Consider the following 24,400-nt stretch of genomic DNA (forward strand, 5'->3'; position numbering starts at 1 on the left):
CGGCCACACGTACACTTTGATTCTGGATGGGCAAGTCAGCATATGAGGCAGCCTGTGGCTTTGGCCACCTTCAGATGTGTAGGACCCGGGAATCTTTGCCGAATGGATGAAACTGCCTTCTTGGCCTTTGGTGGCTTTCAGACTCAACCTGCGCCTCTTCCCTGGGAAGCCTGCGAGTCCTTCCAACATGCTAAAACCATCTGTTTTTAGTCTTTCTCTCCTACTACACCATCAGCTTCATGGGGGAGGAACATATCTTACTTTCTTGTTCCATGCGCTTAGGACAACGTTCCAGGTTCCTTGGTAAATCAGTATAGAACTAAGAGACTTGATTTAAGCCAGCCTCACGCTGAAAAAGGAGGAGATTCTGCAAAGGGCTTGGAGCCGTGGGGTCTGCACACAGCTTTCTGCTGGTCTGACCTGTGGTTCCCAGTGAGGTTTCACGTCAGGACCACCAGGAAAGCTAATGGAGATGCTGGTGCCCGTGCCCCCAGGCCAGTCGGATCAGAGTCAGGCGCCTGGGGTAGGGAGCTGCTTGGTCCTCGTGCTCACAGAGCAGGCCTGGTCTGGCAGCAGCACCATGGAAATGTGGAACCTTGGGTCCTCCAGACGTGCTGAGTCACCATCAGTATGTTGGCAAAATCTTCAGAGATCTGTACGCCCTGGAAGCTGGGGAAGTGACTGCCTCGAATGACCTTTCTTAAGCCTCTTTCTACCGCGATGTTAGCGGGGGTCAATGTCAGGCTGGGAAATTGCCATCCGGGGTGGCCTGTGTGTCGTGTTGCCTGTTTTGAGCAGATGGGCAGGAAGTTTGGTCAGGATTCTTGGAGAAAATCTGGAAGCTGACCCAGAACAAGACTGCCCCACCCCACGTGCAGAGAAACTCCGAGGCCTTCCGTCTCTCTCTCCCGGGGACTCAGCCCAGGCATGGGGCGGGACGGCAAGGCCTGGGCCCACACCAGGCTTCAGGGGGGTCACGGGTTACTAGCACTTAATGAACCAATCAATACTTGCTCCAGAGCAGAACCCCCAAGCGTGCAGGGCTTCCAGCCCCATGGGGTCCTCAAAGGGTCCTGCCACACCTGCTTCTCACAGGCTCCATCTCTGATTCTGAAGTTGAGGACTCTTGCCTTTGAGCAAGGATCTCAGGCAGAGGTGTAACATGCCAGTGTGGGTGCAGGAAGGAACTACTTAGACTTCTGTTCATTTTTCCGTCTCTATTTTGTACATAATACGTATATGGAGTAGAATGTGTGGGGGCCTGTACCTGCTTTCTAACATTTGAAAGCCATCCTTAAAGGATGTCCCATGGGAAGGAATTCCATGTGAGGGTCTCAGCTTGGATTGGACAGAACGAAGCATGTGACCATCACTGCTCCCCACTTGTCCCTCAACTCTGTTCACCACTCCCATTCACTTTGTGTCTCAGTTTCATTCTTTACAAGGTAAAGAAATGGCAGATTTAACAGATGTAAGGTGGTTTGGTCGAGCTACACTTGACGTACTTCAGAAATTGAAAGGAAATTGGAGGAAAACATTGGTGAGAGTATAGTAAACCTGAGAAATAACATGAGTGTCTCTTTTTCTGTTTAGAGGAAAAGGAGAAAAAAGAAGAAAAAGAATCAGAATGCTTCCACGTCTGCAGAGCTGGATTCCTTGTCCCCATCCCTCTTGGGCCCCTGTAGTCTGAGTTCGCTTGCAAACCCTGAGCTCCAGGACACAGCCCCACCCCAAAGCCCAGCTCAGCAGGGTGGTCCCACCCACCAGACAAGCCAGCCCCCAAGTGTGGGCAAGACGCCGCTGGAGGCTGTGGGCCGCCCTCTGCAGGGCCAGGTTGCGAGAGGAGCAGAGGCAGCTGCGGACGCCGAGTCTCTGAGCAGCCCGGTACCCCAGGACCAGCCTCTGGGAGGAGCCTTCCCGGAAGGGAAGGACCTCCACTCCCCGAACCCCTCCAAGGGCAAAGGCCTCCCCACTTCTGCCAGTGAAGGCCATCCTAGGGAGAAAGATGCTACTCAGGAGCTCCCACTGCCTGAGCCAAAGGGGAACCAGTCCAAGCCCGGGAAAGAGCCGCGGGCCACTGGGCAGCAGGCCAGGGCCCCTGCCTCTGGGGTGAGTTGTTAGCGGAGTGACGACCGGGGTTGGCCTGCCATGTCTCGACACCTTGCTGTGCAGTGCGGTTCTGACAATACTTCACTGTCTGGGAAGGGTGTCCACTGGGACTTGCTCCCTGGGAAGGGGGGCTGTGGAAGGGGCTGCCCTTCCACCCCGAGCTGCTGACCCCTGTCACTGGGCTGGTGGCAGATGCTTACCCTTATGCCATTGAATCAGAGTTTCCCTGTCCATTTTGTCCTCTTGGCCCTGATGTTTTGGGGTATTTATTTCTTCCAGGCAAGTGTTGCTGCAGCTGAGCCAGCTGGTGCAGGGAAAAGAGTTGGGAAAGAAGTTAAAAATCAGACTGAGAAAACGAAACAGCCTCCCACAAGTGTCCCTGCTTCCCGAGACAACCACCGGGTAAAGCGTCTCGTTCCTACCTGGTCAGCTTTCCAGGAAGCCGTCCCCGTCCTTGCTGTCTGTCCCATGGGCTGCTCCTTTTGGCCCCGTTCCTTCCACAGCTCAATTTAATCATTTGGTGAATATGTGTTAGGTACTGGGGGTGCAGCCTAGCATTTGAAATGAGACCAGCTCCTGCCTTTTGGAGCTCACATTCTAGTGGGGAGAAAGACAAAGCAAAGTCAGGCTGTGAGAAATGCCGTGGAGAGAAGTAGGGCGAGGGGCTGGGGTGTTGGAGGTGGGTGCCAGGCAAGGCCTTCCAAGGAGATCTGAAAGAGTGACAGGCGAGCCACGTGGCTGTCTGGGGACGTGCAAAGGCCCCCAGGTAGAGTGTGGTGGGCCTGTTCAGGGAGCAGCAGGAAAGAGGGGCCATTGACAGTGGTGCGGAGAGGAGTCCTGGGAGGCTGTGGTAGGTAGACCAGAAGGCATTAGAAGGTTCTGAGCAGGGAAGGAATGTGGCCACTCTGGCGGCTATGAGAAGCATCCCCTGTTGGGGGCAAACGTGGAGGCTGGTCATCAAGGTTGGGGTTTGGGTGCTTGTTCCAGGAAGCTGCAACCAAGGACCAGACGGGTGTTTCTGGAGGAAAAGCAGGTGAAAATGAGAAGGCCAAGCCGAAGGACCCGAAGAAGCCAGAGGGGAATAACAGAAATAATGCAACCACTGTGAAAGATGAGAGGGAGCAAAGGAACCAGAGGTAGAGCGCACATGGAGCTAAGGAGTGGTGGGTGTGACCCGGCTCGGGGCGGCACAGGCCTGGCCCCCACCCTGAGCGGGGGCTGGAAGGGGCCAAGCCACCCCAGAGGAGATTCCCACGTTGCCCTCTTGTTGACTCTTGGGGGAAAGGGAAACACTCGGGAGGTAGGCAGTGGAGGGGCACCTGTCCCAATTCCTTGCTCAGTTGAAATGCTCCATAATATGGTTCCTGGGGTCCCGGAGGCAGCACTGGCCTTACAGAAGTCAGGAAAGAGGCTGTCATGTGCCAGAGTACTCAGCCACCCCCTCCTGCCACAGCCCGCAGCCCCTCGGAGCTGGGCAGAGATCGCCCCCCACACCCCGCACCCACTGTCCTCCTCCACTGTAGAGGGAGAGCCGAGGGCACCCACATGGCAGACAGCCTGTCTGAAGTGTGGACGCTCTTGCACGTCGTTGGGGTGTGTGTTAGTGCACAGCCAAGAAACAAGGATCCTGTGTGCACACACGTGTGTGTGTGTGTGTGTGTGTGCGCGCCCACAGAGAGGTAGACAGATCCGGATCTAATCGGTGTTTTCCTCCGTGGCTTTCCCCCAGCCCACTGAGCTCCTTGGAAGGAATCACGGTGTACTTCCATGCAATCATTTCAAAACATTTCCAGTTCAACCCCAGCCAACACAAAGTATTTGTCAGGGGCGGAGAAGAATTTGGGAAGCCCAGATGGAATCATGATGTTTGCGAGATGTACTACACCAAGTGAGTATATCCCAGTAGGCCCGTAAGGAAATGTACAGAACATCCAGTCTTTGAAATATATTGAAATCATAATTTTTATCAAGTTGATTAATCCTTAGACCTTTGGGAAGATGAATATTTCAAACAACTCTTCCCTGTAATGCACTTCTTTGTCATACTTCACCTTGGCCCGTTCTCTGTCTCTGTGTGAAAACCGTGCCTTGTTCTGGAAGCATCCTCTCGGTCAGCATCGATTTATAGCTCTGGGTCTGCACTCCGTGCTGTGTTTGAGAAGAATGAAGATTTCTGGGAGAGGATTTTTTGGATAACAGGCTGGTGTCCTGTTTATTCACAGAGACCTACATGAGAATGGGTCCCTCATTGAAGGCAGCACCATCATTTCTAAGCAGCACCTGGATAAACCCATTCCATACAAGTACGTCCTCTGGCGAGGCAAGGGCCCTGTGGAGTATGAGGTCATCTACAAATGTCAGCAGAAGGAAGGCGAGCACGTGAACCGCTGTCTCCATGTGAAATCTTCCCTTCTGGGCTCGGGAGGTAAGCCTCAGGCTGGGCTCCTGATCGGAGCTCAGAAGGCTGCACGTTCCTCCTTGGGGATCAAAGGCTTTCCTTGGCCCGTGTGGGTCCTCTTTGCTTGGCATTGGCCCTGCCCTACCCCCCAGCTCTATGTTTCATAAACCTGAGCTTGGAAGCATGTTTCTGATCAGGTTAGCTTAACCACTCACAAGAGTAAACAAGCGAAAGGATTTTTACTAAGGGAAAGGAGAGAAGATAGAGCCGCTGGGAAGTAAGGGGACTGGGGCCTAGAGGGGCAGCAGTGAGTGGGGGCAAGGGCAAGGGAAACAGGGCTGCCAGGACCACAAGCCCTTCCCAGATTTCCAAATGGCGACTGTGAATAAGACATCCAGCAGAAGCCATCAGGGGCTGGATCCACTGCCCCCTGCTGTCTGTCATAAGTGTCACTCTTCTATTTTCTTTTTTTCACTTTATTCTGTTTCTCTTTCTTTCTCTTATCTGTTATCTAATTCTTTTATCTGTGCTCTGTTTTCTACTCACTGTATGCAGTGTGTGTGGTGTTTGTGTGTGTGTCAGGTGTGTGTGTTCGTGTGTGTGTCCAGTGTGCGTGTGTATTTCTGTGTGTGTGTACATGTGCATGTGTTCTAAATAGAGAGTCTATATGGGTTCTACTTTTAGGAATTTGCTTAGATCTTCTTTGTGGCTGACTTCTTGGTCTGTCATAAATATTCCACGTATGCTCAGAAAGAATGGATAATCAATTTTGTGGACTCAAAAGCTGTATGTATATCTATTAGCTGAAGCCTGTTTAATATTAAAGTCCTTGTTTAAAAAGATCGATCTGTCAGCTTTTGAGAGAGATGTTCCAGTCTGTCACCAAGACCAAGTGCTTTGTTTATTTATTTATTTGTTTTTTTATACTCATGACTTGTGTGGGTTAGGAGTTTGGATGGAGCACAGCAGGGCTGGCTGGTTTCTGCTCTCTGATGTCTGGGGCCTCAGCTAGGAAAGCCTGAAAGCTGGGAGTGATTTGCTGGCTGGGCTTTGGAATCATCTGGAGGGGTCTTTGCAGTTGATGCTGCCTGTGGCCAGGACCTCTGTTGGGCTGACAGCGATTGAGGTCGGTGGGGCAGGTGCTTGGTTATTTTGAACTGGCCCAAAGAGACAGAGGAGAAACTAGAGTCATGCTCTCTTCTTAAATGTGCCCAAGTGTTGACTCGATCGCCTCCAAAAGACTCTATTCTGTATGGGCTTACCAAAGAACAGAGCCCTGCGATACTTTCTGGTTTTGCCCTGTACTTGCTGGATGATCCAAACTGGCTGTTTCCATGCTTGAGGTGACCCCTCATCAGACAAGAGGTGATGCTGATCTAATCTTGCTGGAGGAGGTGGTAGTGATTTGGGATAGCAGGTCCTATTTGCTCTTATTTAAGAAGCACTGCCTTAGTCACTTCAGATTTTATCTGGCTGGGTCCTGGTACTTAAGCTGTCAAACCAGATAGAGATGCACTTTTTAACACAGAGACAATCATTTCAAAGTCCTTTAAAAAGATTTTCTTTCCCTTTCTTCCTTTCTTCCTTCCTTCCTTTCTTTTTCTTTCTTTCTTTCCTTCCTTCCTTCCTTCCTTCCTTCCTTTCCTTCCTTTCCTCCCTTTCTCTTTCATTGAAGTATAGTTAGTTGTTGTGTTAGTTTCAGATGTACAGCAGAGTGATTCAGTTATATATATATATTTTTTCAGATTATTTTCCATTATAGCTTATTATAAGATATTGAATATAGTTTCCTGTGCTATACAGTAAATCCTTGTTGCTTATCTATTTTATATGCAGTAGTGTATATCTCTTAATCCTATACTCCTAACTTATCCTTTTCCCCCCTCACTTTCTCCTTTGGTAACCATGTTTGTTTACTATGTCTGTGAGTCTGTTGCTGTTTTGTAAATAAATTCATTTGTATTATCTTTTCGATTCCACATACAAGTGATATCATATAATATTCTTCTTTCTCTGTCTGACTTATTTCACTTAATATGATATTCTCTAGGTCCATCCACTTGCTGCACATGGCAATGTTTCGTTCTTTATTAATGGCCGAGTAATATTCCATCACATATATATATAGATATAGATATAGATATATATAGATATATATATATAGATAATGTTTTCTTTATCCATTCATCTGTTGATGGACACTTAGGTTACTTTCATGTCTTGGCTATTGTAAATAATGCTGCAGTGAACATTGGGGTGCATGTATCTTTTCGAAATAGAGTTTTCATCTTTTCTGGATATGTGCCCAGGAGTGGGATTGCTGGATCATATGGTGGCTCTATTTTTAGTTTTTTAAGGATCCTCCATACTGTTTTCCATAGTGGCTGCACCAATTTACATTCCCATCAGCAGTGTAGGAGGGTTCCCTTTTCTCTACACCCTCTCCAGCATTTATTTGTAGACTTTTTGATGATGGCCATTCTGACCAGTGTGAGGTGATACCTTATTGTAGTTTTGATTAGCATTTCTCTAATAATTAGTGATGTTGAACATCTTTTCATGTGCCTGTTGGCCATCTGTATGTCTTCTTTGGATAAATGTCTGTTTAGGTCTTCTGCCCATTTTTTGATTGGGTTGTTTGTCTTTTGATATTGAGTTGTATGAGCTGTTTGTCATTAAACAGATTTTTAGGTTGTAGAGTAACTCAGGATTGCCAAGTAACTTTATTTTCAGATGCTTTCTTAATCATGATATTGTTCTAGTGTTTTTCAATAATTATACTTTGCAAGCTTTTTTAAAAAATGAGTGTTAAAGCTTTTTCCTTATGGTTGCACAGGCACTTTAACTGCTTACTTCTCGGTGTGGGCCGTCCTATTTAGATGCCCTGTTGGTAGGTTGACATTGGAGCTCCCTGGGAGATGGTACCCTGGTCAGTTGGGTTAAATCAGGAGTTTTAAGCAGTAAGGAGGTGAGTCATAGTAACCAATGCAAGGGCTGATGGGAAGGCCAGAGAGGGCCTTCGTTGGTTTCCAAGGGTCTGGAGGTCACTGCTTGAGCCCAGGTGGGGAAGTGCCCCAGCCCCTGACATCATCAATGCAGGTGATTTGGGAGGAGTGTCTGGAAGGCACTCTTGCTGATTGAGAAGTTTTGTGCTTTGCTTTATTTGGTGTGGTGGTGGTTTATGTTAAATAAATGTAGTTTTCATCAATCCCAATAAACAGAGAGAGAGATGACTTCCCTCCCCTCTTCCTCCTTCTAAGCCTCCTGTGAGCGCTCTCATTGGTAGAACCCACTGTGGCAAGGCAGGCAGAATGGAGGTTCTGGGCTCCAGCCCTGTGACGTGGGGGAGACCCAGACGGCAGATGTGTGTGCTGGTGGCAGAAACAGCCATCACTAGCACTCTATCCCTTCCAGTGCCTTTTTCCTTGTGCTGTGTTTTGCCTAAAACTGATTCTGCTGTGTCTGCATTTCTTGCCTACCCTCTTAGCCTCTTTGCTTTTGTCCCAACTCTTGCTGTTTGCTCTCAAGTTCAACTCTTGCAGCCCCGTCTCTGTTTCGCTGGACTGTTGTTGGTTTGTTTTTTTTTTCTTTCCATTCAATATGATCATCATTTTTTTTTTCTTTTGTCCGTGCCACATGGCTTGCTGGATCTTAGTTCCCAGACTGGTAATCGAACCTGTGCCCCATGCAGTGGAAACGCGGAGTCCTAACCACTGGACCACCAGGGAGTTCCCAATCTAATCATCTTTAATGGGTGAATTTAGCCCATTGGCATGAATTGATACTGTCAGTGGAAGACTCACTTTTGACAAATAATCATGTCTTTTCTCTCTACCTTGTTTCCTTGTTCTTTTTTGTACTTTTTCTAACTTTTGGATTTTCTTTCTCTTTTCTCTGGGGGTTTGGAACTTAAATATTTTGTTTCTGTTCTTCTAGTAGATTCTTCAAGACCAAGACCGTTAATGTCCTTCCCTGTCCCACCATCCCGGGGTCGAGGGTATCCCATGCCCAGGACACTGATTGGCGCTCCCTTCACCTCCACGGCACTGGCCATCCCAGGCCAGCAGCTCTCACTCACATTTTGTCTGGAAGAGCGTTTTTATAAAACCGAGAGAGAGCCATTGTGTCCCCCACCTGTGAGGGACATATGGAGCAGGAAAAGCTTCCACAGGAGGTGATCCAAACAGTTTGAGGTCAGATCCAAACAGTGATTCCAAGTTATCGCCGGGCAGGGCCGGGATGGGGCAGGGATGGGTGAGTGGGGACTTCCAGCAAAGACAGCAGACTGGACATTGAGGAGCAGGAGGCCTGTTTGGAGGCTGGACTTTCTGATTTTCATGGCTATTTTTATGTACTTGTGTTGCCTCTGGTGCCTTACTGACCTCTTTGCCTTCTAATTATTTGACAATTGATTTTCCTGGGTTTTCTAGGTCCATACTCATATCATTTCAGCTGGTTATAAGAGCAGCCATGGGTTCAGCCCTTGCCCCATGTCGAGGGCTGTTTTGTCTGTCATGTGACCTGTACCATCCTTCATGGAGTGGGCACCACGGTTCCCAGGACAGAGGAAATGAGCACTTGCACCAAATAACATACCAAAATGGTGCACAAGTGCTAGTGAGTGATGCAGTTTCAGCATGAAATTTTTGACCCCTGTGTGGTCATTTTCTCAGGAGCTCATGTACCAATTGTGCTGAACCGTCTAGTTCGACAAAGACATGTTTCAAGTATTTTCAGGGCAGCTGAATCGTGTGCCTCACTCAATTCACTGTATGGTGTCCAGGTTACTTGTCCTAAACAGCCGTGCTCCACCCAGGGGCCAGGCCCCATGTTGTTTATCTGTGGATGGGTACCTGGATGGAGCAAGTGTTGCTGCCTTCCGTTTACCACGTTCTGTGGTGTTCCTGTCTTTCTTCCCTTCCTTGGCTCCTTCATCCTATTTCTTCTGGTCAAGATCAGCCTTCCAGGGTGGAGTATCCAGGTCTAGTGGGTTTTGATGCTCCTAAGTATAACATTGCTCTTTTAATCTTAGACTGGCACCAGTACGATGATATAATTTGTAGGAAGCCCCCTGGGAGGTGGCAGAAATTGATGGATTATGTAACAGATGGTACAAGGAAAAACTTGGTGAATGGGAAGCAGATCGCGGCTGCGGTCATGCTGGACCGCATCTTCAGCATCCTCGAGACCTGGAATGCCATCAATTTAAAGAACTTTTTCACCCAGTTCCAGCAGTTTTATTCTGTCGTTCGGGTGCCCAAGATCTATGAAGGAGAAGAACAGCTGTGGAGCACTCTGCAGTACGAAGAGAAGGAGGTACCGGGTCTCAGGGGTGTCAGCAGCAGCTCCCTTCTCTACCTCCTGGGCACTCAGCATCACCCCACCTCCTAGTGGCCAGATGACCCCTAGAATCAGTGCACCAGGTGGATGGGGGCAGGATATTTCAGTTCCTTTTCTCCTAGTGCCACCTCTAGGGAATTCTTTGTCCTCCCCATTTTCTTCCTCCTCCCACCTCCTCACCTGGCCCCACCTCCACCACTGATCCCATCTCCTCACCTGCTCTCCCCCACTGGTCCCACCTCCTCACCTGCCCCCCTCCACCACTGGTCCCACCTCCTCACCTGCTCCCCCCCCCCACTGGTCCCACCTCCTCACCTGCCCCCCTCCACCACTGGTCCCACCTCCTCACCTGCCCCCCTCCACCACTGGTCCCACCTCCTCACCTGCTCCCCCCCCCCACTGGTCCCACCTCCTCACCTGCCCCCCTCCACCACTGGTCCCACCTCCTCACCTGCCCCCCTCCACCACTGGTCCCACCTCCTCACCTGTCCCCCTCCACCACTGGTCCCACCTCCTCACCTGTCCCCCTCCACCACTGGTCCCACCCCCTCACCTGCCCTTCCCCTCCACCACAAGAAGGCTGGCGCCCTTCACTGCATCTCTACCTGCTCTGTGGTATGGCTTAGGCGTTTTTGAGACAGACCTGGAGCCACACCTGAGATGACCAGTATACCCTTATAAGGCTCAGGACCCCCACCTGATAGCCCCTCCATCATGCTGAGGCCTCTGGACATACCACTGGTGGCGCCTCCCGAAGACCCAGGACGAGGGGGATGCTCAGGGTTTAGTGGGGAGGCAGGCAGTGGGTGACCCCTCCACACGGGCTTCCCTGCCCAGCTGATGGGGAAGTAAGCATAGTGATGGGCAGCTCCTGACACCTCTGGTGGTTTCAATGCCATGGTTCTGTATCTTCCTTTTCTCCTGGGAGCAGGTGAGAAAACACCTGTGGGAATGTTTGACAAAGAAAATGGCACCATTTCTGGAAATGAGTGGGAACTCTCTGCCTGAAGACTGCCCAGTGAGGAGTAAATTGAGAATGGGCCTGATTGTCCTTTTCTCAGTGGAAAAATTTCACTTTCTCTTATCGGAAAGTGACCTGGGCTCACTCTGTTGCCTCCTTTGCTCGAATGCCAGTTCATCAGATGCCCTTCGCAAGGATCTGATCCACATCCTTGAAACGTCTCAGAGGTAGTGTGTGTGTGTGTGTGTGTGTGTGTGTGTGTGTTTGTGTGTGTAAAGATTTTCTAGCTCTCTAATGGTTTTTATCTGATTATAAAAATAAGTGCTTGTCAGAGAATGGATGAAAACATGTAAAAAATAAAAACTACCCGGAATTTTACTACTCACTGTTGTCATTTCAGTGTTTATCCCGCTAGCCTTTTTCTAGCCTATGTACTATTTTTCATTTTATTACATATTCTCTTGAATACCCTGCTTTTGAGCAGCTTTAAAGTGTATCATAACTCAGCCCCACGTGCGTGTATTTGGGGGTGGGGGGGTCATGGTAAGACAACGAAGCCGGACTTGAGGATGTTTGTGGAAGTACTGTGGGTGCCCTCCCCGTGGCCTCTGCAGCTGCCGTGCCCAGTTCACGAGCCAGGGCGTCACTGCGCTGGGCCCGGAGCACTCGTGGGGTGGAGGCCGCGGCCTGTCCTGAAGGCACTCACGTTTCACTGGGTGGAGGTGCCGCCCCAGAACCCTGTGATGGTCCCAAGGTCTTTTTTCTGGAGCTGTTTGAATTGAACTCAAGGGTAATATTGGGCAGCCTTCTCTGAGCAGTCAGTCTTATGGGACACCTGCCTTGTGGTTTTACAAATTTAAAACACCCAGTTAAACCCCGTTCATTTTGAAAGAGAGAAGAAATGCTGGCAAATGTACAAGTGTTTCCAGGTCTTAAGAAACATCCATGTTTTGTGATTGTAGGGAACATGCCATGTATTATTTATAGGCTCCTTCCTTACATGTAAAGAGTTGCTTTATATGTAGATTTACTGTTGCCAGCTGACCTGGGTTCAAGCCCCAGCTCTGGCACAGGGGGCCTTGCGTAGATCACATGCCTCTCTGAACCTCTGTCTCCTCCACTGTCAAGGAGGATGGAAAGATGCCACCAGGAGTTTGCTCTGGGGCTTCGAAAGGGCCAGTTCAGTGCCTGATGCTTTTTGGGGGTGCCGAGGGGGCCCCTGAGGTTTCTCCCTGGCCTGGTCACTCTGTGCTCAGACACCCGAAGCACTCTTATCTTATGCTCTGTGTGAGGAGCTGTCCCTTCCCTGGTGGGTGTCGAACCCCTGGGGTTGGCCTGACACTGGCCGTGCTGGGCTCACGTGAGATCTCTGTTCCCTTTCTAGCTGGCGAGCATCCCTGGTAAACCTGTGCCAAATGTGCATGGACAAAAAGGTTGACCGTTGGGTGTGTGCCCTGCCTGTGCTGCACCACTGCATGGACCTGTCCCCGCCAGCCCAGGACTCAGGCATGCAGCCTGAGGACACCTGGGCAGCCCTTGAAGGCATCTCCTTCTCGGAGTTTCGGGAGAAAAGAGCAGATCAGTAAGTTACAGACCTGCACTTATGTATGTAAATCTTGGAATCATAACTGTGCTTCCAAGATCTCCAGTGGACTTTTAGTACCCACTCATTCCTGCTTTTAGTGACGGAAGTAATGTATCACTTCTTTTAAAATTACTTCTTTTAAGATTTTAGGGGATTTCCCTGGTGGCTCAGTGGTTAAGAATCCGCCTGCCAATGCAGGGGACACAGGTTCGAGCCCTGGTCTGGGAAGATCCCACATGCCTCGGAGCAGCTAAGCCTGTGCACCACAACTACTGAGCCTGCGCTCTAGAGCCCACGAGCCACAACTACTGAGCCTGCGTGCTGCAGCTACTGAAGCCCACGTGCCTAGAGCCCGTGCTCCACAACAAGAGAAGCCACCACAATGAGAAGCCTGCACACTGCAACGAAGAGTAGCCCCCTCTCCCCGCAACTAGAGAGAGCCCGCGCCCAGCAATGAAGACCCAATGCAGTCAAAAATAAATTAACTTAAATTAAATTTTAAAAAAAATAGAATTTTAAACAAGCAAGAAATACAAAGAAAAATACAAAAATGGCCTGCAACCCCAGAGATAATCATTGCTGTTAACACTTTGGCCTGTGTATTTGCAGAGTTTTGTCCAAATGTCGATACGTGGGTGCTTTATATGCTTAAAAATCAACCACAGAAGATAGATTATGTATTTTTCTTTATTTTTCTTACAATTTTATTGAGATATAATTGACCTATAGCACTGTATAAGGTTAAGGTGTACAGCATAATGATTTGGCTTACATCACGAAATGATGATCAATGATAAGTTTAGTGAACATCTATTATTATCTCATAGGTACAAAATTAAAGAAATAGAAAAAGAATTTCTCCCTTGCGATGAGAACTCTTAGGATTTCCTCTCTGAACAACTTTCATATGTAACACACAGCAGTGTTCATTATATTTATCATGTTGTACATTATATCCCTAACATTTACTTATCTTATATCTGGAAGTTTTGCACCTTTTGTCTGGTTTCATGCAATTCCCCCCTGCCCCGCCTCTATGATAGATTATTTATTCTGTTTTATCCTGTTTTCCAACCTTCTTTTTTTCATTTAACAGTATATTGTGAACGATTTTTTTCGCAAGTAAATATACACCTACTTCTGTAATGACTGCTTAGCGTTGCAAATTTTATTTAGCTGGTTCTCTGTGCCTGGACACTTGGATTATTTCTGCACTTTCGCTTTGTAAGCATGCTTTGATGCACTTCTTTGTAATTTTCCTTGTCCAATTATTTCCTCAAGATAAATTCCTGAAAGTAGAATTGCGCAGGTCAGAGGCTTTGCACATTGTAGGTGCACATCTTGAGGTAGTGAAGTACTGTTTTGAGGCAAGGAAAGATTTCTGAGAGAAGACACAGAAAGCACAATCCATTAAAGAAAAATGGTAAATCAAATTTAAGTACAAAAGCTAAATAAAAAATACAAATTCAGTACAAAAAAATTAATACTAACACTTATTTCCAAGCACAGATAACATCCCCCATTTACTTTGTTTTTTGTCAAAGAAACTATTCCAAGTCTCTCATCTGCCCTCCCCGCCCCTAATCCAATAGGATCTAGCCTATAGGTTTTTAGGGATTGAAATAGTGAGTAAGCTGAATTAAGTTATTGCTTCTTCACTATTATTGGAACGTTTTGAAATTAAAGCCAAATTAAGATTATTTATATAATTATATATATTTTAAATGCCCTTCAAGGGGCATTTATCTAGAAAACTGACTATCTAGAAGAAATTTAGCTGGAGAATGACAAACATTAGCATTGGTCTTAAAGATCGTGTCTTTTAGGCAAAAGTGGCCTTTAGTATGCAGTGAAGCTTTATCCATCCATGTGTTTCGCGTAGCCTCTGTCGCTTCTGTGGCACTTGGCTGTATTTACTTTCCCATTGTCATCTTTTCGGGTCTCCAGGACGGTGTTACAGAACAGCATAATTTAAAGACCTTCCCCGGACTGGGTTTGCGTAGACTGTTTGATCCAGGGCACTTGCTTATTCATGCATCAACATGCTTAGTTCATAAATTATTGCACCCACAATGGAAAACAGTATCAAAAGTTAAAAAAAGAACTGCCATAGGATTGCCATAGGATTGCCAGCAGTCCTACTTGTGGGTATGTAGCCCAAGGAAATGAAATAAGTATCTCAAAGAGCTATCTGTACCCCTGTGTTCATTGCATCATTATTCACAATAGGCAAGATGTGGAAACAACCTACGTGTCCATCAACAAATGAATGAATAAAGAAGCAGTGGTGTGTATATGTGTGTGTGTGTATACATATATATGATGTATATATACTTGTGTATATCATCATATATATGTATATATGATGCAGTATTATTCAGCCACAAAAAAAAGGGAATCCTGCCACTTGCAACACATGGATGGACCTTGAGGGCATTATGCTAAGTGAGATAAGTCAGATAGATAAAGACAAATACTGTATGATATCACTTATATGTGAAATGTAAAAAAGTCAAACTCACAGAAGCAGAGAGTAGATTGGTGATTACCAGGGGCTGGGTGGTGGGGAAAAGGGGCAATGTTGGTCAAAGAGTACAAACTTCAGTACTCTGAAGACAAATTAATTCTGGGGAGCTAATGTACAGCATGGTAACTATAGTTAATAATACTGTATTGTTTACTTAGAAGTTGCTAAGAGAGTAGCAACTTTTAAATGTTTTCACCACAGAAAATGTTTTCACCACAGAAAAGAAATGGTAACTATATGACATAATGGATGCAGGTATCAAGTAATGCTATGGTGGTAATCATTTTGCAATAAGAAAGTGTATCAAATCAACACATTTTACACCTTAACCATAACACAGTGTCATATGCCAGTTGTATCCCAGTAAAGCTGGAAAATGCTTAATTTTTGGTGGATTCTTTTATTATTGTGATAAAATATACCTAACCTACAATTTACCATTTTAATCATTTTAAGTGTACGGTTCAGTGGCATTAAGTACGTTCACATTGATATGCAACTGTCACCCCCGTCCGTCTCCAGAACTTTTCATCTTGTAAAACTGAAACTGTGTCCCCATTAAACAACAACTGTCTATTCCCTCCCTCACTACCAGCCCCTGGCACCCACCACTCTACTGTCTGTCTCTATGAATCTGGCTCCTCTAGGGACCTCACATAAGTGGAATCAGAGTATTTGTCCTTTTGTAAGTGGCTGATTTCACTGAGCACCATGTCCTCAGAGTTCATCCATGTTGCTGAATTCTTAATGTATTATTGTTTACCTCTCATTTGATTGAGTTCTTAGCATTTAAATCATTTTTGAAATCAGAACTTTTTAGATCCCTTCTAACATAATTTTAACTAACTTGGTCTCTTTTACTGATCTCACTGTTGCCCTTTTTTTCTGTTCCAATTTTCCCTTATATAGGAAACAATTACTCCAGATAATGGGAAAGAATAGACATTTGCTATATGTGGATGAGTATTTGTTCCGATCCTGGTTCAGTTTGCTCCCTCTGAGTGACTTGGTTCATTACATGGAAGACCTCACCGACTACCTGAGTTACTCACCCCCTCGTGTCCTGGACTGTCTTCTAGGGACTTGGTACCGGCTTGAAGGACTTGAGGAAATCTCCAACGGAAATATCCAGGTTTGTTGTCTGGAATCGGCTCTTGAGTCCTTGCTTAGCAAAAGCAGATCAAAAACGAATCAGTCAGAGTGTGTGATTCTCCTTTTCTGAAAACCTGACAGGGTAAAGCATTTAGAAAAAAGAGAACCAGGAGGGGTCAATATTTCATAGGGTAAAGGGTTGATTTACTTGAGTTATTCTGTTTCAGTAAATAGAATTCAATAAAACAGTAGCCTTTGGGTATGTGTGATTGTGCAAGGCAGGGCTAGAAGTTATTCTGAGTGTTGGTCCACTTCCTAATTGCTCTCTGTCCTTTCCCATTTTGGGGATGGATAAAACGGTATTATTTTATTTTATTTTTTAAAAAATATTTATTTATTTATTTATTTATTTATGACTACTTTGGGTCTTAGTTGCGGCATGCAAGATCTTTTGTTGCTGCGTGCGGGCTCTTTGTTGCAGTGCACAGGCTTCTCCCTAGTTGTGGCACATGAGCTCAGTAGTTGTGGCGCAGGCTTAGTTGCCCTGTGGCATGTGGGATCTTAGTTCCCCAACCAGGGATCGAACCTGCGTCCCCTGCATTGGAAGGCGGATTCTTAACCACTGGACCACCAGGGAAGTCCCCAAAATGGTATAATTTTAAATCCTGTGTTTTATTTGTAGAAGGTATAAGATTAGTACTTGAGCCCCTTAAAATTTGTTTATAGAAAGAAAATAATTATTATGCTCTATTTATGTTGGATTTTTTGGGGTCTGTTTTAGCAAAGATGGTGGCATCATGATTAAATCCTCCCTTTTTTTCTTTTCTTCCCCACCCTAGAGTATTACGAGTACTTTTCAAATGCTGTTGCACCTCCTGGATATGTATCAGGAAAAGTAAGTAGAAAAGTAAAGTGTAGTCTCTCTCTTGCACACGGTTATCCCCTAATGATTGGCTGTATCCCATATTTGCTGTCATTAATGGAAGGTCATAAATTAATATATATCCCACTTCTTTTTTCAAGGTATTAATGTAATCATCCTACTTTTTCAAAAAGGGAAAAGCGTAGAAATCAGCTGCTAAGATTTTGGTTTATTTCCAACTGGTCTTTTTTCCTGTGCATTTTTGTCATTTATTTTTAAGTGATCACCATCATATTACATATTCATGCTTGTGTCCTGCATTTCATCAGCATTTAGTCTTCAAATTTTTTTTGCAAGTCAGGGAAGTTGAAAATAAAAATCAAAGTTAGCTTTCCATAATTATCTGAAATTATTTGCTCCTGCAAATTTGTGTGACCTCTGATACCCAGAAGGCACAGTGTACAGAATGCAGAACAATAGACATGTACCTGTGGGAGAGAAGGTATTTTCTGAGATTCTTGGAACACTGCCAGGATCACCTCATCTGAATTAGTAGGGTGTTCAGGATGGAGGTGGGGGTGTCAGGTCTTCATTAACATCAAGCACCTGGGGCTTCAGGGACCCCACCTAATTCTGTGTATTACACAATCGCCCCAGTAATTCCTTTCTCATGCTGCCTTCTAAACCCCACTCTGATCAACTCCCTAACTCTCAGCTCTGGTCATGTGTCAGCCAGTAAGCAAGTCCACGCAGAGCTGGAAGAGATTTCATGCACAGGGTATCCCAGGATATATTCTTCTAGCATTTCTTTCTCTTTCTCCCTCCCTGTATCTTCCCGATTTTTAAAAAAATTTGTATGGTATTTGAATCTTTGGTAATATGCATCCCTAAGATTTTTTTCAAACAAAGGAATACACTTGGAAATAGTTTAACTTGCTTTTGTTAAAATAGTTCAGACCGTGGAGGCAAACCAAAAGGACTTTGTTTCCTTTTTATCTTAGTCACAAGTTCAGGATAGATGGAAGTTCAAGATAGATGTCCTGGATGTTAACCTATATGGGATCAAGTACGTGCCTTCCTTGTAGGTGTTTTAAAGGGAAGGAACTCGTCATGGATAAGGGGTACTGTTTTCTCATTCCTCCTAAATTACTTCATTGATTTCTTTCAACTCTTTGTGGGGTAGGATTCTTGAGGAGCCCTTGATACAGTCCTACTTGACTGTGTGCCTGAAACTTCACGAATCTACCTGCAGAATAACAAAACAACACACGTTTTATGAGATGCCTGCCTTATCTGCTGAGATTGTTTGCAGAATTATTATACTTAAACTTCTAGTGGTAAGTGGAACACATACACATAACGTTGTACCCAGGAGAGCTATGGAACCTGAAGCATCCTCAGTTCAAAAAGGAGATAGGCTAATTCTAGGATTGCTAGAATGACCCAGAGTGGCTGATTGTGTCATCAGATATTTGTCAGTACCTACTTGATGCCAGGTTTTGTTCTGTGCATCGAGGCTATTTTGGTGAACCAGGGTCTGCGTGCTTGCCCTCCAGGGCTTGCGTTGGAGGGAAGGAGGCAGTGCAGGATCTCAAGTGTAGAGTATCGGCTGTGACTGGGTTAATTCAAGAGCTCTGCAAGTGGCCGGGACTTCAGGCAAGGACCTCCCCACCCAAATGCATGTTCATGCCTAGTCTTTCCCACCTGAGCTTTATTCCTGTTCACTGAAACTCAAATACAGTAGCGAGGTCCACACACCTAAGTGCACACCTTACAGCCTTTCCACACAGGCTCCACTTCCCTCATCAAGCTGTAGGGACATCCCAGAGCTCTGTCCCCCCCTTGCTCCACACCTCCCAGAGGTAACCACTCTCCTGATTTCTGCCACCACGGATTAGTTTTGCCCGTCTTTGAACTCTTTCCTTTTTGTGTCTGGCTTTCTTCACTTGACGTGACATCTCTGAGATCCATCCATGACGTCGCATGTTGTCCGCAGCTTATATTTTCCCATTGTTGTGTGATCTTCACCAGCTTGAGTTTGAGCTTCCACATGAAGGTGATAGATGATTTCGTATTTAGATCGACCATTTATTTGTTAAGCATTTGACAAGTCAGAACTGGGACATTAGTGATATAAAATAATTAAGTATATGTTTTAACTTGTTCCTTTTCGTTTTTCTTCTTTAAAATACCAAGGATACATTTAAAAATAAACATTATTGGTAAGATGATTGCTTTCTCCTGAAGTGGGTATTATTTAAACCATCATAGGCAGGTGCCAACGTCTAGATAAACTGTGTTCAAGAAATCTGAAATTTGTCAGTTACTTAGGGTATATGTTCCTGTAGAAATAACTATCTTAAATGTTGGTTGGGATCTCAGATTAGTGCAATCCACAGTCTGATCCAAATACTCTACCTGTGCCATAAAAACAGAAAGCTTTGCAAAACTGAAATTAAATAAAACCAAAGTATATGAAGAGTTTTTGAAAAGCTTTTGGTTGCGTGCTGACATAAAGGGTTGATAGGATTGTTAGGACATCAGATGGAGAAAAACAAGGAGCAAAGCTGAAGTTTCTAGAGTAGATTTTCAGACTTGGGTTGTTCACTTACGTCCATCATCTGTGCTGGGTGAAGGGGACACCCAGATGGAGAAGACAGGTCCCTGGCAGCAGGGTTGCGTAGGTGGGGGACCATCCTGTGAGCACATAATTGCAGCACAGTGGCTTAATGCTAAGCTGGAGTGTGGATTAGGTGCCCTGGGAACAAAGGGCCTTCGGAGGGGCTGGCGTTCCCACAGGGCGAGAGAGCAGCCCGTGCAGTGTCAGGGAGGAGAGGAGCATGCCGCTCCGGAGGGCCCACGGGTAGCCTAGTGTGGCTGGAGATGGAGCTGAGATCTAGGCAATGCCAGATCACAGATGGCATGCACACCCTGCTAAAGCTTCCAGGTTGTTCTAGAAGCTGCTGCACCATGCGGGGATGTTCAGCATGGGTCAGCATGTCCTGCTTTCAGCTCAGAACTGTCGCCGGCCCTTGCCACCCACATCCTGAGTGCTGTGCTCCCGTCACACCTGTACCCCAGCCCACCCTTCCCATGCTGCCCAGAGCTCCCCGAATCTTTCCGGGAAGAACCACCCCCACCAGGCTGGGTACAGCACCCTTTATGTGCCTTGAAAATAGCTTGTGCTTTCTCATTTTGGCACTTGCCCTGGTTACTGATTGTGCTGTCAGCTCCTTGGGCAGCCGCCTTGCCACTGCGTCTTTAGCCCTTGGGCCAAGCATCTCTGGAGGGAGGGAGTGACACCAACAGATCCAGTTTTGAGGGGTCCTGACAGTTACACAATTTGAGGGGCTCAGTTGAAGCAAAAGAAAACACACACAGAACTGGGAGAGGCCTCTGTCTAAGTGGGGCTAACGGCTGGGCTGTATCTGCTTTGTGGTAAAGGTGCTTCTGGTGAGAAAGAGAGGGAGGGAGTGAGGGAGGGAGGCATCCCTAGAACCCTTGACCCCGGGGAAAAGGAGCTTTTCAGGGAGAGGGAATGAAGGGAGAACCTCACGGAAAGAGCACCAGTGGTTAGGGACGTGGGTTTACCTCCTGGCCCTCAGACCAAACATGTCACTAAGGGGCAGGGTTTACACTAGCTCGGCTTCTCTGAGCTGCTGGAAGCTCCGAGCCCTTGGTGTCTCCTTCTCACCCTGTCCGGAGGAAGCTTGTCGGCTCTTCCTCAGCTCGGAGCCCAGGAAGTCTGTGCATTGGCAAAGGCAGAGTTGCCTCTGTTAACAGTTGCCTGGGGTCGTTTGATGAGGCGTCCATGCCACTCCTTCTCCTGCCTCGTCACCCCATGCTGCCCACCCAGAGTGAAGCTGAAACGCTCTGGGGAAATGAAAGTGCTATGAATGTGCAGGCTCTGGCAGCGCCGGTGAGTCTGAGCGCACAGGTGGCATCGGGTGCACAGGGGGGAAGGGAGTGGCATCGACGATCCTTTGGGTCCACGGCGCAGGGACGATTAAACTCTCTGTCTCTCTCTTGTGGTGACAGGATTCAGCAGGAGGGCAGGGAAATGAAACTGGAAAGAAGAATTCAGTAAAAACAGTCTTCCAGGGGACTCTCGCTGCTACAAGATCTTGGCTTCAGAGAATTTTTCGAAAGGGCGTGTTCCTGACTGGGTATATATTTTCTGTCACCTTCGCTTACTGCGAGGAGATTAAGGTAAGCCCTGCCGAGTGCAGGGAACCCAGTGGGTCTTGTCTGCAGAATGGGCAGCTGCTCCCCTAACAGGACCCAAGGGCACGGGCACCCTGGTGGGTGGGCCATGGTCCCCACACCGATGGTGAGGCTGCTGAACGGTGAGGACAGACCTTGTTGGGCTGACGGGGAGGGGCATTCGAGTCTGATCCAGTGCTGAGGTTATGAGTCAGGTTTATGATGTTGAAAGTAGAAGAATAAGATGGAAGCTACTTGAAAGGGAAACTGGACAGAGTGGCGTCTGAATGTGAGGAAACTGGAAATCAGTCCCAAAAGGTTGGGAGGCAGGGAGGGCTTCCAGAAACCGAGGTGTGGACAGAATCTTGTGCCACTGAGGAGGAGGAGGGAGGGCCTAAAGACTGTTGGCTCCAGGACGAAGTTCTATAAAGTGATATAAGCAAACCAACCAAATGGCCCTCTGACGTCATCAAACCAGACTTCAATAGGCTGTTGCCTTCCAGGGATACTTTAATGGAGTCATCATAAAATCACATAGCTGAGACTGTGCATGAACAGAGACAAATGACTCTCACTCCATCTCAGACTTCTTCAGACTTATTACCTATCTACACAGAGGGGAGAAGATCATTAATCCAAATACCCAGAGCCCAGAACTGTGACCACTCACCCTCACTGGGACAGAGTCTAAGGTCAAAACGAGGAAAACATACATAAATCTTGAACTTGGTTTAGAAGTTTTGTTGTTGGCAGTGGAATGGGTGTAGCAAGTCTGGAGCTATGTTGTGTGTACTCTAAGGCTGAGCAGATGGACACAGGGTTGCTGCTGTTGGAAGCCCAGGTTCTTTCTCACTGAAGGAGGGATGTGTGGACCAGGGGAGAGAGGAGGAGGTCTGTGGTTTGGAAGGAGCTAGAGGTATAGTGTGAACTCATGATTTAAAAAGCAACAACAGGTAAAAGACCTGTACTCATAAACCTATAAGACACTGATGAAAGAAATCAAAAATGACACACACAGATGGAGAAATATACCATGTTTTTGGATTGGAAGAATCAATATTGTGAAAATGACTGTACTACCCAAAGCAGTCTACAGATTCAATGCAATCCCCATCGAATTACCAATGGCATTTTTTACAGAACTAGAACAAAAGATCTTAAAATTTGTATGGAGACACAAAAGACCCTGAATAGCCAAAGCAATCTTGAGGGAAAAAAACCGAGCTGGAGGAATGAGACTCCCTGACTTCAGACTATACTACAAAGCTACAGTAATCAGGACAATATGGTACTGGCACAAAAACAGAAATATAGATCAATGGAACAGGATAGAAAGCCCAGCGATAAACCCATGCAACTATGGTCAACTAATCCATGACACAGGATGCAAGGATATACATGGAGAAAAGACAGTCTCTTCAATAAGTGGTGCTGGGAAAACTGGACAGCTACATGTAAAAGAATGAAATTAGAACACTCCCTAGCACCATACACAAAAATAAACTCAAAATGGATTTGAGACCTAAATGTAAGACCGGACACTATAAAACTCTTAGAGGAAAGCATAGGAAGAACACTCTTTGACATAAATCACAGCAAGATCTTTTTTGACCCACCTCCTAGAGTAATGGAAATAAAAACAAAAATAAACAAATGGGACCTAATGAAACTTAAAAGCTTTTGCACAGCAAAGGAAACCATAAACAAGACGAAAAGACAACCCTCAGAATGGGAGAAAATATTTACAAACGAATCAACGGACAAAGGATTAATCTCCAAAATACATAAACAGCTCATGCAGCTCAATATTAAAAAAACAAACAACCCAATCCAAAAATGGGCAGAAGACCTAAATAGACATTTCTCCAAAGAAGACATACAGATGGCTAATAGGCACATGAAAAGCTGCTCAACATCACTAATTATTAGAGAAATGCAAATAAAAACAACAGTATCACCTCACACCGGTTAGAATGGCCATCATCAGAAAATCTACAAACAACAAATGCTGGAGAGGGTGTGGAGAAAAGGGAACCCTCTTGCACTGTTGGTGGGAATGTAAGTTGATAACAGCCACTATGGAGAACAGTATGGATGTTCCTTAAAAAACTGAAAATAGAATTACCATATGACCCAGCAATCCCACTACTGGGCATATACCCTGAGAAAACCATAATTCAAAAAGACACATGCAAAAAAAAAAAAAAAAAAAAAGACACATGCATCCCAATGTTCATTGCAGCACTATTTACAATAGCCAGGTCATGGAAGCAACCTAAATGCCCATCGACAGACGAATGGTTAAAGAAGTTTTGGTACGTATATACAATGGAATATTACTCTGCCATGAAAAGGAACGAAATTGGCTCATTTGTAGAGACATGGATGGACATAGAGACTGTCATACAGAGTGAAGTAAGTCAAAAAGAGAAAAACAAATATCATATATTAACACATATATGTGGAATCTAGAAAAATGGTACAGATGAACCGGTTTGCAAGGCAGAAATAGACACAGATGTAGAGAACAAACATATGGACACCAAGGGGGGAAAGCGGGGGTGGGGTGGTGGTGGTGGTGGGATGAATTGGGTGATTGGTATTGACATACATACACTAATATGTATAAAATAGATAACGAATAAGAACCTGCTGTATAAAAATAAATAAATAAATAAATAGCAACAACAGGGGCTTCCCTGGTGGCACAGTGGTTGGGAGTCCGCCTGCCAATGCAGGGGACATGGGTTCGAGCCCTGGTCCAGGAAGATCCCACATGCGGCGAAGCAGCTGAGCCCGTGCGCCACAACTACTGAGCCTGTGCTCTAGAGCCCGCAAGCCACACTACTGAAGCCCACGTGTCTAGAGCCCGTGCTCCGCAACAAGAGAAGTCACCGCAACGAGAAGCTGTGCACCGCCACAAAGTGTAGCCCCTGCTCGCCGCAACTAGAGAAAGCCCGTGCACGGCAATGAAGACCCAACGCAGCCAAAAATAAATAATTTTAAAAAAATTTAAAAAATTAAAAGCAACAACAATTCCTGACTCCATCCACTGAAAGGGCCTAGAGATCGTGACATCGAGGTCCGTGAGCACACCCAGAGCCCTAGTCATGGCTTCTAAATGTCATTTCCCCTAAAAAACCAAACCAAACCAAAACAAAAACCCCCCAAACCTGTGCTTCTGGAAAGAACAGCAAATTCTAGAGGTGGGGCTGAAGAAGTGAAAGGCCAGCCTGAAACACCTTGTATTGCCAGACAGTAGAAGTGCTTGAAGTCGAGTGGTGACATGTCACAGGGAGACAGGACTAGATCCAAGGTGATAT

The 24,400-nt window shown here is 46.2% G+C and overlaps 1 protein-coding gene across 5 annotated transcripts in view; it reads left to right on the top strand.

Moving 5' to 3' along the window:
- Positions 1–24,400, top strand: part of RNF213 (ring finger protein 213) — a 115,168-nt gene that overhangs the window by 25,153 nt on the left and 65,615 nt on the right. For all 5 annotated transcript variants that reach the window (XM_059908490.1, XM_059908487.1, XM_059908486.1 and 2 more), the window contains 12 exons: positions 1,594–2,109; positions 2,389–2,511; positions 3,097–3,245; positions 3,839–3,997; positions 4,332–4,534; positions 9,540–9,823; positions 10,779–11,035; positions 12,193–12,390; positions 15,830–16,052; positions 16,852–16,907; positions 18,058–18,211; positions 20,913–21,083. In XM_059908490.1, the coding sequence (XP_059764473.1) occupies positions 1,594–2,109; positions 2,389–2,511; positions 3,097–3,245; positions 3,839–3,997; positions 4,332–4,534; positions 9,540–9,823; positions 10,779–11,035; positions 12,193–12,390; positions 15,830–16,052; positions 16,852–16,907; positions 18,058–18,211; positions 20,913–21,083 (2,493 nt within the window). The remainder of the gene's footprint in view (positions 1–1,593; positions 2,110–2,388; positions 2,512–3,096; positions 3,246–3,838; positions 3,998–4,331; positions 4,535–9,539; positions 9,824–10,778; positions 11,036–12,192; positions 12,391–15,829; positions 16,053–16,851; positions 16,908–18,057; positions 18,212–20,912; positions 21,084–24,400) is intronic.

Source organism: Balaenoptera ricei, chromosome 20 (genome assembly GCF_028023285.1).
Source record: "Balaenoptera ricei isolate mBalRic1 chromosome 20, mBalRic1.hap2, whole genome shotgun sequence".
NCBI lineage: Eukaryota > Metazoa > Chordata > Mammalia > Artiodactyla > Balaenopteridae > Balaenoptera > Balaenoptera ricei.